Raw genomic sequence first — 14,445 nt, 5'->3', positions numbered from 1 at the left:
AAAATGAATTAAATAAATAATTTTTTTAAAAAAAATAAAAAGGAAAAAAGCTTAAAAAAAAAAAAACAGTTTTCAGATAAGTAGCTGCCAGGGGCTTGGGTAAGAAGTACAAGAGAAGTCCTTACTTAAGGATTTCTTTTTGGGTTAATGAACATGTTCTGGATTGAGATAGTGGTGATAGTTGCACAATACTGAGAACGCATGAAAAGCAGCTGAGTTGAACACTTTCCAGTGTTTTAAATGGTCAGTTCATGTGTGTTCATTCTATCTCAATAAAAAAATATGTCAGAAACATTTTTTTTGAGATTAGTTTTACATTTTTGAATTATCACATAAGCCTAAGGATTTTAATAGCGGTGTTACAAAGTCACAAGTAATTGGGCACACCTACTTTCAGCCTAGATTGCCTATGCCACTGAGGACACAGGTTGGGAGAGAGCAAATGACAAGGCATGGTTAGGGAGAAGGTCTAACATACACTACTGACTGGAAAAGCAGTGAGGGGGGCAGAGCTGGACCATCTGGGAAATAAGTGACAGTCCCCGTGCAGGAGACAAAGAGCTAAAGCCAATTACACAGCTAGCCCTTAGACTTCCAAGACTGTAAAAATGACCCCATCTCCACTGTAACTAATCTTCTCAATAATAAAAGTGCACCAGCACCACAGGAAAAGCAGAAGTATTTCTCTAACAGAAAAGTCGCTTATGCATAAGACAAAATTACTGCTGCTGTGGGAATCGTAACATGAGTTTCCTGGAGTCTGAATTAAAAAAAAAAATCACAAATGTAAAAAATCTATTGGCAGATTCTGCCCTCATTTAACTAAAGTCTGTTTCTTTTTCTGAGAACTATTTTATAAAATTAGCTCCCTCCCTCTACCCTGATCCTATTACAAGCTTTCCTTTAGTCTTATACATTCTGTTATTAAGGGCAAATGACTTTGGTATTACTCTCAATGTGTGATGCAAATAAATCTGTTCTTTGACAAATACTTTAATTGAATTAGATTCCTTTAATAGGAAAGTATTAACCACTGAAATTCTGCTGAATGGCTCTAGTTCCCCAAACTCTGGAGCACTCTTTTGAAGGCCCAATGTGGAAGCCAGGCACAAAACCAAACCTCTTTCCATGAGGCCTTCCCCATGACGACACCAGGACAGGAGGGCTCCCATGTGTGGGGTCAGAGCACTTTGATGTGAGCAAACGGCACACAAGAGCAATCAACTTCCAGAGAAGAAAGTCATCAACTACAGGTGTCTGAGCTGAAAATCACAAACCTGTGACTTCTGGTCAAAGACATAACAACTGCAACTGGGACCAGCAGTTGGTGTAATGGCTATGTCACTGGACTCCCATGTAGCCGACCGTGGTTCGAGTCCCGGACCCGGTGGCTTAAACTCACACCGGGCATGTGTGCGTGCGTGTCCAAGATCCCGAGAGGAGAATGGAGGAGAAGGGATTGTTGCGTGGCCATCCCCCCTGGGGGGTGATTTCTTGCTTTCTGTCTCTCTGTCTTTCTGGCAAGCGCACATGCCCTGTAGCAAAAACCTCTCCAAAAGAAAAACAAAACAAAACAAAACAAAACAAAACAAAACAGGAAAGACATAATAAAGCAGCAATCTGACTGCAGGACAAAGAGGTAACCATGTCTCCTGTGACATCGCTGCCCCTATTATGGATTTTCTGGTCACAGAAGGGATATGAAAACTGCTAAGAATATCTGACCAACTGTTTTAACTCCCTTATTCAATAAATGAGGGGAAAAAAGCAACTTACGCAGGTTACAACCACATCAGAGGCAGAGATGGACACAGCCTGGTCCCTGCTTTCTCTAATGCACCTGCCTATAAACCTGTCCCAAGAGTGTTGCCCCTGCTCCTCGAAGTCACGTGGCCTCTGTAGACACCTGCTCAACTCTGTCTACAGCTTGCCTGTTCTTCTGATCCTCAGTCTGCCCACTAAAGAAAAACAAGTATTGGGACCAGCAGTTAACGTAATGGCTATGTCACTTAACTCCCATGTAGCCAACCACGGTTTGAGTCCCAGACCCGGGGGCTTAAACTCACACTAAATGCATGTGCGTGCGTGTCCAAGATCCTGGGAGGAGAATGGAGGAGAAGGGATTGTGGTGTGGCCATCCCCTCTGGGGGGTGATTTCTCGCTTTCTGTCTCTCTGCCTCTCTCTGTCTTTCTGGTGAGCGCACGCGCCCTATAGCTAAAAAGTCTCTCCAAAACAAAAAGAAAAACAAGTATTTGGACATTAAGGACTGTAAGTGTCTAGCCAGTGACTACCACATTTTCAGATGAAGCATCATCACCTTGAGATGACCTCTGGGCACACCTAGAAGGGCACGGAAGGTGCCTGTTTGTGGAACACACGACACCTTTTAGTTCTATAGCTCAGCAAAGCTACAGTCACACTAGCAAAACATACTCTGCAGCCACCCAGCCAGGCCTTCACCTTTGTAGCATAGGATGGGACAGGTAGCCCTTCATTTGAACTGTGATGATCATCCACTGTCTGATGTTACACCTGTCCTTTGTGAGACCACTTGGAAAACAGAAAGACATGAAGGATGATGATAAAATTACCTACAGTCCTGCTACCCTTATATCGCATTGCTAACCTAACTCTCGTACAGGCACTAAACCCAGGTCTCCGTCTATGAGCAGCAAACACAGGTACCTCAGAGAAAATGAAGAGAAAGACCCTTCAGTTTCTGCCGTTTCAGAGAAATCATTGACCAAGTCCAATGGAGACCAGTTTTAGGCCAAAGAGGCAGCTGCCAACACTAACCTGCATTTTCCAAACTGAATCAAAACAGGGAGGGAATCTTTTTTTTTTTTTCTCTCCTGCTTTACATATTTTAACGCTGTCTAATGGAAGAGCAGGAACAAGGCCAAACAGCCCCACTGCTCCTGGCACTTGGGCCAAGGAACAGAAATGTATTTTTAGGCAGCAGAGCTAGGCGTGATTCAAAGTACCACAGGCACACAGGGCAAGCTGGGGGCCCTGCCTGCCCCTGGCACCAGGCAGTTGAGAGCCACCTGCCCTACTCTGCACTGAGTGGCGGCGGGGGGCAGCAAAGGAGTGGTATACAGCATGTATGTCCAGTCTCAGTGCCACCTCTCACTCTGACAACTCAGAAGACCTTCGGGGAGCCTCTGCTGCTTCCCTGGTAACACGATCTGATTAGACCTCAGAAAGTTTGTGGGAAAATGGAATTAGAAGTATGAGTTTAGTTTGGAGTAAAATTTTTGAAATCCACACATTGCTTTTTTCCTAAGATATGTTTTCCATAAACTTTCTGAAGAGCCATTACACTCTCCGTGGTGCTGGCTACTTGACCAAGTGAGGAATAAGAGGAATTAGCCCAGCACTGCTCCAACTTGAATGACAGGGAAAAGGGCCAGGGACCCTCTTAACTGCAGTTGCTGACCCAGCGGGGCTGCAATGAGGCCTGAGATTCTGCATTTCTTACAACGTTAGAGCTGATACCACACCAACCCTGCCGGTCTATGACCTGGGCTTTCAAGCAGCAAGCAGTTATAAGCATCTTTAAGGAGGTTGCTTTATAACACATAAGGGATTATCACATCTCTAATGAGCCTCCATAAGGCTAACTCATTTAATTTAGCCAGCAATTAAACACCTTCTGTATGCTGGCCATACAGGTCAACTGGGATACAAATACAAAGTCAGACCTGTGCCTATCCACCAAGAAAACTCAGGGCTCTACCCTTCACCTCAGTGCTTCACAGGAACAAGGACTGACTTGCAAATACTATTTCCCCAAAGGCTACATCCTGCCAAGGTCCAAGGAGCTGTGACAAAGCCACCAGCCAGAAGTAGCCGCCACTGCCAAATTCGCCCCCACCATACCATGCCCTGCACAATACCAGGTGTTTCTTTCACGTTCCTCCCCATCTCACACCTTGGCTTCACCCTCTCCATACATGAAATGGGTGAGGAACTTATTTTGTAAAGGAGAAAAATGAGGTACAGAAAGATGAAGTTGTGTCCAGAACTACAGTGCTAACCACCAGCTCTCCTGTAACCCACAACGCCTTGAAAAGGGTTAAGTTGGGGACCAAGTTTCACAAGGACAAGCAGCTCCTGAACACAGGGCCTGCAGCCAGCAAAAATCTGAGATGTGCAAGCTACACCAGCCATTTATTAATAGCACCCTCCTGCTAAGTCCCTTCGCTCAGTCTGTTGAGCCTTGATGTCAAGAAAAGATACATATAGGTGAGCAAATGACTTATAAAACCAGCTAAACCAAAACAAAAGGAAACTATCTCGGGTTGGAGGGGAAGCAGGAAATTCAGTGTGAGGAGGGAGGTACTCTACTGGGAACACTGCCAATAAAATCTGGTTGAAAAAACTGCTGGAATTACAGCTGGTTATCTGGAAAGACCTCTGAGTGAATTTAAACTAGCAAGCACCTCCCCATGAGTGATGAAGAAATAGGGTGAGTCCAGGTGCTTAATTCTCTGGCAATGGCTTCTAACAGTTCAAATGAGAACATCCCTATGGCTTCCTTCCTTCCTTCTTCAGCTAAAGCTCTTGTATATTTTTTTACTCCCAAAGTGTTGTCTATAATAAGAAACAGGTTGCACTTTGTCTAATACATAACCGTGACGACTACTTCCTTACATTTATGTTTATTTCAGAGGCCTAGTGGCACTTACTTTGTATTTTTTTTAATGGAGATTTTTGCCTTAGGGAGTTATGTGCTAGCTGGAGAGAGGGAGACAGACACAGTGAGAGGGAAAGTGAGAAATCGCCTCCTGGGAGGATGGCCGCAGCCCAATCCCCTCTCCTCCATTCTCCTCCTGGGATCTTGGGCACACATGCACACACCCGGCGTCCTCTTCAAGCCACTGGGTCCAGGACTCAAACTGCAGTCAGCCGTGTGAGAGTCCAGCAATGGAACTGCTACGACATCTGTTGGCCCCACTTTCTTTGTTGTTTTTAAAGCCAAAAAAGTATAGTAAGTCACATTCCCAAATTCACTGGCACAAAGATGAGCTTGTCATCTTGAAATGCACATAGCTTCCTTTAACTCTAGTTGATTCAGCCAAATTAACAGATAAAACACTAAGAACAAGAAACCTATGTAAAGAACACATATTTCCCCCTCAATAGAGACAAAGTAAAACGTTCAGTTCTTAATTCAGCCAACTCCAAAACAGCAAATGGCGTATGATGATCATTACAGTTACATAAAGAAAGGCCATTCTTCATCAGCACCCTGTCAGCAAGGTAACAATACACCCAGGGACCCCCAGATGGCATCACTTACAGAAAGAGAGAGATGACCTGTGATGAAGCGGCACCCAGAGACGGTATGGCTGTCAACTCATTATTATTGAGGTACCTGCAACAAGAAGACATTCATCAATAAAGCACTGAAATTAGTCGTTTGAAATCATATGCATACAAGAGAAATTAAAAAATAAAAATGTTGAGTTAGCCACAGTAAGACTATATTCCAATGCTGGATCAACGATGAAGAATTTAACAGTGAATTTTTAAAGGGAGCGAAGTCCAAAGGTCACAATACCTAACCATTTATCACACCCATGGGATGGGTAGAAATAAATACTAAGGAAAAATACCCATGGGTAGAAATAAATACGAAGGAAAAATGTCTCCTGTCTCCCATCAGCTTCCTATTGAGTTCAGAAACCAAGACTAACCGACGCCAACTGGAGAGAACAAGTCAAGATGCAGGTTTCCAGTTCAGGACAGAAGTGTCCTTAGGATCAGCACAAAGAGCACCTAGGGTGGGCTGGAACAGAAGAGGACCTGGAGGGCCAGCTCAGAGGTACAACAGTAACGCATTGCTCAAAGCTGGATCCCTATAGAAGATAGTCTAGTGCTCCGCTGTTCTGGCTTAGACAATGCTTTGTCCCCTAAGCGTTCACGTTTTAGAATTTGGTCTTAGTGGGCAGGTGAGCGGGTGTCTCTCAAAAGTGTCATGCGTTGGGACTTGGTTGTATTGTAAAAGTGGTAAGTGAAAATCCATTCATCCAGGGTGAGACCTTGGGGTGTGATGAAGTCAGTAGGGTGGGGCCTCTACTACCACTACGGAGTTCTGGTGTGTATATCAGAGGAGAAAATGAGGCGGGAGAGACCATATGGATACAGACCACACTCTGTTCTGCTCAAAGCTCTGCCCCCAACCATTCTGTACAGCCTTCAAACTTTCCAGCCACCATAACTGTGGGCTAATAACACTCTACTTCCTTATAAATCACCTGGTCGCTGGCATTTCTGTTGGCAATGCAATAACAAACTAGGACAGAAATCTCATAAGCCCAGGATCCTGGCTGGCTAGGAAGGTTACTGCACTGTTGAGGGTGTTTGTCTTAGTCATTCTCTCTCACACACACTCATGGAAGCAATAAACTTTAAGAGAGAGAGAGAGAAAGGACTAGGAGAAGAAAGCCCACCCCCTGGATGCTTTCACACTCCTGTGACATGGCACAGCACTCTGCTCTTACCAAAATGCAATAGGCATGGGACAAGAGCCAGAGACTCACTCATTTCCATTGAGTTTTGAGGGCCTTGTGACACTTGGGGCCAATTATTTCAATGCCTCATCGGGAAACTGACATTGGAGCTTGTCTCAGGGATTCTCATCCATTTGAGGTTCCAGCCTGTTTGGACTCTGATGAGGAGGTCTCTGGATGTGTCTTCCAGCAAAGCAAACATATCCGCAGGCTTCTGCACACAGGATGAAAATCCTCTGCAGACTAGATCTACTCCTTTCCTGCTCAAACGTTCTAAATCTGTATTTGCAGAATTATTATCTCTTAGTAAAGAGGAAGCCCACAAACCAAACACAGCTCGCCCAATGTGCCCCCAGAGGACATGCAATCTGGCCTCCTTACATGGACATGTATTTCCAAATCTGAGATGAGAGTCCAAAATCAGACTTGCAAAGTGAGTCCAAAAATCCTTTAAAAAGTCAAAGCATAGTGTTCAAGCTTTCTGCTGGGTGACGGGCAGGGAAGAGATTATATTTGATATACAGAGTCAAAGGGCTAAATCTGGGTTATCTTAGTCACGACTGTAAGGGAGGTATGCCTTACACAAGGCCACTGAAATGACAGCTGTATTCATACAAGTGTACAGCTAGCGTTTGCTTCAAGAGAATAATCTGGTTGTCTGCTATGTTTTTAAGAAATGAATCGAGAAGGGACAAAAAAAAAAAGGAAAGGCCTTGAATTATCGCATTTGCTTTCTTCAGTGCCAAAGCCAGTTACGGATGAAGCTCAGCAATTGCTGGCGGTGGACACAGAATGCCTGTTTCAATAGCTTCATGACTGAAGCATCTGGCAAGAGAGAAAGCAGATCCGTATCATGTGGCAAATCCTTTCTCCACTTAAAGGGCCCTTGTTTCTGTGTTGAAATAGACAATTAATTACTTTAACAGTCTCTTATCTGACTGCCCCTTAAGTCAGATTGTTTCTGCCTCCCCTTTTATCTCCTCCAACCCTGCTGTGATCCATTTCCCATGGTCCATGCAGGGACATTGAAAACTCCCCATCACTCTTAATCTCTACTCATAAATTTTCATAGTACCCATCAATGCACTTATTAGTGGTTTTATCAGAACAAGAAAAACTAAGGTCAGGGGACTCCTGCCAAAAAGACAGTTTGCCTAAGAACTCTTCATTTCTTAAGAGATTCATTCTAAAATGCAGAGGATGGGGTCGGTTATAATATGTAGTGTGTGGGGACCAGCAGTTAGTGTAATGGCTATGTCGCTGAACTCCCATGTAGTCGACCACGGTTTGTGTCCCGGACCCGGTGGCTTAAAAAACTCACGCCAGGCGCGTGTGCGTGCGTGCCCAAGATCCTGAGAGGAGAATGGAGGAGAAGGGATTGTGGTGTGGCCATCCCCATGGGGGGTGATTTCTCGCTTTCCGTCTCTCTGTTTCTGTCTTTCTGGCAAGCACACGCACCCTATAGCAAAAACCTCTCCAAAAAAAGAAAAAAAATGTAGTGTGTGTGTATACATACACACCATATACTAGTGAGAACAGTAGTAGGTAACACAATGAATGCTCACTATGCACCAGGCACAGCTCTGACCACTTCTTGGTGTATTAACCCATCTTTAGACCTCAAGGAAGTAGGTCCCAATAACATTTCCACTGCACCAATGAGGAGACTTAGAGTTAGGCTCCAGGTGTACTACTGTTCCCTCATTTCAGGGATGTCTTCGAAGTCCGTTTAAGCAACTAGTCTAGGGTCACCCAAAGAGAGAGGACACAGCCCAGAGCTGAACACATGAGAGTAACAAGCTAAAAGACCAGCAAGCTCGGGGCAGCAAGAACACTCATAATCCCTAAGGTGACATCGTGGTTATTTTTTTGCCTGCTTATGATCAGACTTGGTTTTATACCTGAAACAGAGAGCCTGGCCTTCTCTGCAGAGAAACTGTGGCTCGTGAGCTGGGTCTCTGGCCAGCCTTCTTGCACATATAACCAATGTCCCTACCCAATTTCACAGAAACAAATGAACAAGAGAAAGGCATACAATGGTATTTCGTATCTTGACGGAACTGCTAGAACTGGAAGGCCCAGGGGCAGTAGACCAGCCTCAAAGATTAGCACTGTATGGCTACCCATATGCCACCATAACCGTGAGCCAATAACATTCTACTTCTTTATAAATCACCTGGTCTCAGGCCTTTCTGTTGGCAATGCAATAACAAAGTAGGACAGAAATTGCATGAGCCCAGGATTCTGGCTGGCTGGGAAGGTTATTGTACTGTTGAGGGTGTTCGTCTTTATTGTTCTCTTGAGCGCATGAAAGCAATAAACTTTAAAAGAGAGAGAGAGAAGAAAAGGACTCAGAGAAGAAAGACTATCCCTTCCTGGATGGGGTGAGCAACCCCAAGGAGTGCCCAGGCTCAGTCAGAAATAGCAGGCTCTAATCACAATGGGACTACCTGATTTATGAAGAGGACAGTTGGAGCCCAGAAGAGAGGAACTGCATGGCTAGCTCACTCTGAGGTCATTTCTACTTTAAAAAAGGATCGCTGGTTAGATGTAAGTCTTTCAAGCTCCACTACTCCTGGCTGCCTCTTTGTTCACTGCGTCCCCCGCTTTAACAAGAACACCATCCTCAGGAGGGAGGAGAGGCCAAACTCGCTCTGAGACCTGGAGAACTTCTCGCCAGACTGAAATAGAGACCGGTCAAAAATAGTACAGCTGGAACTTTGAGGGAAGAGGCACTCGGGAACTTCAGCTGAGTCTCCACGAAGAAGGGAATGCTAGGAACTGAGAGCTGTGCCTGATGGAACCTTCTGAACATCTACAGATGTGCAGTCTCCAGCCTCATATCCTGCCCCCCCATTCCCTGCCATCAACCAACCCCAATTTGCTTCTGTCATTCTCCTCCAAGATTTATTTCCAACCAAGGCCCTAAAAACCTTTCTGAAATGACTGTCTTATATCATTGAACCTTTTCCTGATGATTCAGGACTGAGAAGTGCCTCGGATGTATCAGATCCTGAATGAGGGTCTGACCCTAGTGCTGGAGAAGGTACAGCTGGTCTGACCCCAAAGGCTGAGCCTGGAGGTAGGACCTTACCCAATTCAATCCATAAAGTTGCCTGGAACTCCGTCCCTCAGTTTTCTCCCCAAACTGCCCTTTACTTGGCTTGGTCAAATGAGGTTTTACATTTTGCAAGGCACAAAATATTAAAAACATCTAATAGCAAATCATCATCAATTACTACTTTAATCAAATTTTGCTTCAACAAATAATGTAAAAACAACCCAAGGAGTAATTTTTGATTACAGTGCTTTGTTTCACCCTATTTATTTATTGCTGATATAAGCACACGGTAAAATTTTCAATCCATTTCCAAAAAACAAAATGAGCTGTGTTTAGCAAAAAATAAAGCTTCCCTGTACTTCAATCCTCTGGTCTGCCTCCAGGAAGCAACTCTGCTGCCGGCTCCCAGAGATGTACACACGTTTCTCGGTTACACAGATGAGTGTGCAGTGTATAGACTGTACTTTTGTTTTGCCCTTAGTAATGAATCTTGGAAATCTCCACAGTTCTCAGAACCAGCTGCAGGGTAGTCCTCTGCTGGTATGAATGAACCATAACCCATCTAGCCAATCCACAGTAGCAGATATAGTGATTGCTTCTGGCTGCTCGCAAACACAGAGTTGTAGTTAGTAATAGTCAAAGTTGGGCGGGGGCTGGAACTTTTGATTGGTTTTGTTTCTCAAAGGAAGAACACCATCTGGGGCCAGCAGTTAGCATGATGGCTATGTCGCTGGACTCCCATGTAGCTGACCGCAGTTTGAGTCCTGGTCCCGATGGCTTAAAACTCACTACAGGCGTGTTTGTGTGCGTGCCCAAGATCCCGAGAGGAGAATGGAGGAGAAGGGATTGCGGCGTGGCCATCCCCCCTGGGGGGTGATTTCTTGCACTTCTCGCTTTCTGTCTCTTGTCTGTCTGGCAAACGCACGAGCCCTATAGCAAAAAAAAAAAAAAAAAAAAGGAAGACCGCCATCAGAAGCAGGTAAGAACACAGGTTTTGGAGTCAGGCCACTTAGCCAATAGTTGTTACTATGCTTTAGTTACCTGAGAATAACATACACAAAGTAACTGCCTTACACAATAATGTTTGCAAATGTAAGACTTTTGATATGTAGTTTCTGTAGCAGATTATCAGATAAAGTTATTTTAGTATAAATACAGGATATAGTTGTTTTAAGTTAACAACTACAAACAATAATAAAGTTGAACATTGACTATGTGCAAACTCTGGCCTAAATTCTCCATGTGCCAGGCCAGATGGTGGACTGATGGTTAAGGTGGCTAGATCCCACATGGGCGATAGAGCAGTTCGGACCTAGTGGCTTGAAAGATACACCAGTCCCAAGCAGGTGGTGTGGTGCTTGAAATGCTGAACTCCCACATGGCCAACCGAGATTCAAGTCCTGAAACTGGGGTCTTGACAATCCTGCTAGGCTTGTGCGCGTGCATGTCCAAAATCCTGAGAGAATGGAGAATGGAAGGAGGTGTGGCCTTCTCCCCTGGGGGTACGATGTCTCACTCTCTGCTTCCTAATCTCTGGCAAGAGCACACACCCTATGGCAAAAACCTAAAAAAAGACACAGTAGTCTCACATGTGTGTGCGCCCAAAATACCAGCAGGAGAAACGGAGGAGAAAGACTGCAGCGTGGAGGTTGCTTTCTCACTTTCGTCCTCTTCGTCTCTTTCCTGGGAGCACATGCAGCCCTAGCAAATTATTTAAAAAAAAAAAAAAAGAAAAAAAGTTCTCCACCAACAGTATCTCACAGAATGATAATGCCAACCTTTGAGGAAGGTACTGAATTACCATGGTACATTTAAAAAGAGAACCAAGGAAAAGTTAAGAGCTACAGAGCAGAGATTACCAGGAGGGGATCATACAACCTGGATTTTTAAATCACACAGGCTTGGATTCTTTCAACCCCAATTCCACCCCCACTAATCAAATGACCTTCAGTCTATCACTTCAACTTGCTGTGGCTTAGTTCCCTCTTTGGAAAAATGTACATAACGCCAGTACCAGTTTCATATTGTTTCTTGCAGGATCCAGAAAACAATTAACCTAAGAGTTTAGGATGTAGCCAGATACATAGGAAATGCCTAACAGGTAGTGTAATTCACACCTGAAGAGCCTCACAATGACACCCCTCGTTACTGCATAACTCCCCCAAGCAAAGCGCTGTCTCATGCCCCCCCCACACACACACACTGGGGGAGCAGCAGCCTGTGACAGAGCAGGGGAACCATGAAAACCAGTGGCAAAGCACATTCCCGGCTTCCTCAGCACCTTCCTACAGTTGAGGCTGTGGCCCCGGCAGCACCCATGGCAAGCATTCAGAGGCCAGGCGGCAGTAACACGATCCAAGAGCAGTTACAGAGGACTGTATAAATAGCTCCTTATTAATAGAGGAGCCTTGCTGCCCAGGACCCAGGCTGGAGGCACTCCCTGGTGGGCTTTCCTCAGAGCTGTGGGCAGCAAAGACCAGGTGGCTTGGACACAGCTGCTCAAGTGTCCCCATGTCCTTCAGAGCCCTCCAAAAGGCCTCCTTTCTCCAACTGGCCCACAGTGTTATGTGGTTCTGGGGCCTCCAAAATCAAACCACTGAACCACTGGCTGCAGCACTGCCAGCCTATGGCTCTGGGGTTACTGAGGTCTCTGACCTCTGACCGGCTGTGAGAGGCTCCTGGGGAACACTTGGCCCAGTTTCTCTGAAGGCTACGGTGTGTTAACTAGGACTTTTCTTCAATACCTTTCCCTCCCCTCTCTCTCCTAACAGATCCCTTCTCTACCCATAGTGTATGAGAAATCCCCTAGGGAAAGGCCTGACTCTTCATCCATGAGAAGGTCTGCTTTGGGCTCCAAGGAATGTAGCTCATCCATCTCATAGGACAGGGAGTGACAAAAGAGACAGGAAGCAATCACAATGGTCCCCCGTCAGCCCTACTGGGTTTTCTCTCTGTGCAATAACCAAGCTTGGGGAGCTGTGGTCTTCAAAGTAGCTAAAGAGAAGGGAAATAACATTCATAGCGCAAGCCGCACATCATCTTTAATTAATACTCGAATACTGAAAATGAGCTGTTAGGCACTTGTTACAAAGACAGAAAGGGGGGCCAGCCGGTGGTATAGTGGTTCAGGCACTGGACTCCCACTCCAACATCAGTTCAAGTCCTGGACCCAGCATCTTGAAATGCCCTGACTGGCCATATAGGAATGTGTGCCCAAAATCCCAAAAGGAGAAGGGCGAGGAAGAGACTGCAGTGTGGCCATTCCCCCCAGGGGATGATTTCTCACTTTCTGTCTCTCTGACAAGCACACATACCTTACAGCAAAAATCTCCAAAAAAAAAAGAAGACGACAGAAAGGAAGCTCCAAGAGGCCAAGCAGCTTATCCCATCCAGGCCTCAGACCCAGTAAGGGGTAGACCCAGACCTCGAGCCCAGGCCTGCTTTCTTCCTACCACGCCATGCTGAGTCTGTAAGACACAACCGTGCTCTGGAGGGAAAACTGCCACAGACAGTGTGGACAGAGGTAGGGCAGGGGCACAGTGGTCCAGTTCTACCACTTACCAGCCGTGCAGTTTCGGCTGACTTCTGAGCCTCCGTACCTTCGACTGTCTGAAAAGGTGGACGTGACCATAAGGAGTACAAGGCTTAGGAAATGGCCAGCCTGTGGTCAAGTCTCACGAGTGCACGGGCAGGAGGGCGGAGAGTTCACACAGGACAGAAAGAGCACAGGATGCTGCTAGCAGTTCAGGGGAGGGGAGGGGAAGAGCTGGGCTGTGAGTGGGGTGGGGTGGGGGACAGGCTGAGAAAATGGGGGCAAGGTGAGCAAAGGGTCTGGGGAAAGAAGAGGTAAGGCCCTTCTAGTCCCTGTGGAAATGCCTCTCTTACTCCTATTTTTCTTTCTTCTCCCCACCATGAAAGTCAAAAGTAAGGGCCAGTTGGGATGTGGTGGTGAGGGTACCTGGATTCCACATAGATGACTCGGTGGTTTGAGTCCCAGACCCAGCGCGTATTCCAGGTTACCAGGTCTGGCACTCAAACTGTGTAGTCCGCTATGTGGAATCCAGTCCCCCTAACCACCAGGCCACAGGCTGGCCCTGACGTGCGTTCTTGACTCACAGCCAGTAACCCCATGAAGTACAGGTGGGAGTACATGGATATTCTCAGTTCTAGATCTGGGTGGGGCAGAAACTGTAAGAAGCATAGATTAGAGGGGCCTAAATGACAGAGGTCAAGGGAGCCAAGCCTACAGTTCAAAGGAACCAAACCAAATGAAAGCTGAAAGCTTGTCTGGAGAAGGAACAGGTGGAACAGGAGCAAGAGGGAACCACACTGAAAATGCTCCCTGGAGCACCCACCACACCCTGACGTATAGGGGTTCAATGATGGTGCAAAGAATCCTCTGTGGCCCCCAGGGCTCTATAGGATCCAAGTCCCTCACACCACTGTTATGCACACCAGGCATGGTGGTCCTTAGCACATGCTCCAACACACATTAGAGTTTCAAGGATGCCAGAGGAAATATCCCAAGTTTAATTTTGTCCAGTTCTAGAAGAAACCACTAGGCTTTGACACGTAATATATGAAACCTGAATATATATGAAACCTAGATATACTCTAACTGCATCTTTAAAGACTGCTGGGACAGGGTGAACCTACTCAGGTCTCGATCTGGGTACTCTTACTCGAGCTCTCCTAAACCTAATTCTGCTTACAATACAGTAAGACTGCTTAGATGAGGGATAAGCACTGCATTATGAACCCAACTGGCTCCATGATGAACTAGGCTTATCATATGGGGGGACTCTGGTGGGCGGAACTATGCACTCCCAAAACATGTACAATGCAGCCTTACTGCTTCCCTCTTT

General features: G+C 45.9%; 1 protein-coding gene across 1 annotated transcript in view; it reads right to left on the bottom strand.

Annotated features, from left to right (window-relative positions):
- The window catches only part of LRIG1 (leucine rich repeats and immunoglobulin like domains 1), a gene marked incomplete in the record, with an annotated part of 137,400 nt that overhangs the window by 73,821 nt on the left and 49,134 nt on the right, over positions 1-14,445 (bottom strand). Inside the window, 1 exon segment of the mRNA XM_014592355.2 lies at positions 5,307-5,381. Within this exon segment, the coding sequence (XP_014447841.1) occupies positions 5,307-5,381 (75 nt within the window).

Source organism: Tupaia chinensis, unplaced genomic scaffold (genome assembly GCF_000334495.1).
Source record: "Tupaia chinensis unplaced genomic scaffold, TupChi_1.0 Scaffold000682_1, whole genome shotgun sequence".
Lineage (NCBI taxonomy): Eukaryota > Metazoa > Chordata > Mammalia > Scandentia > Tupaiidae > Tupaia > Tupaia belangeri.
Note: the sequence above shows the minus strand (reverse complement) of the source record. Positions and strands in the feature narration are given on the sequence as shown.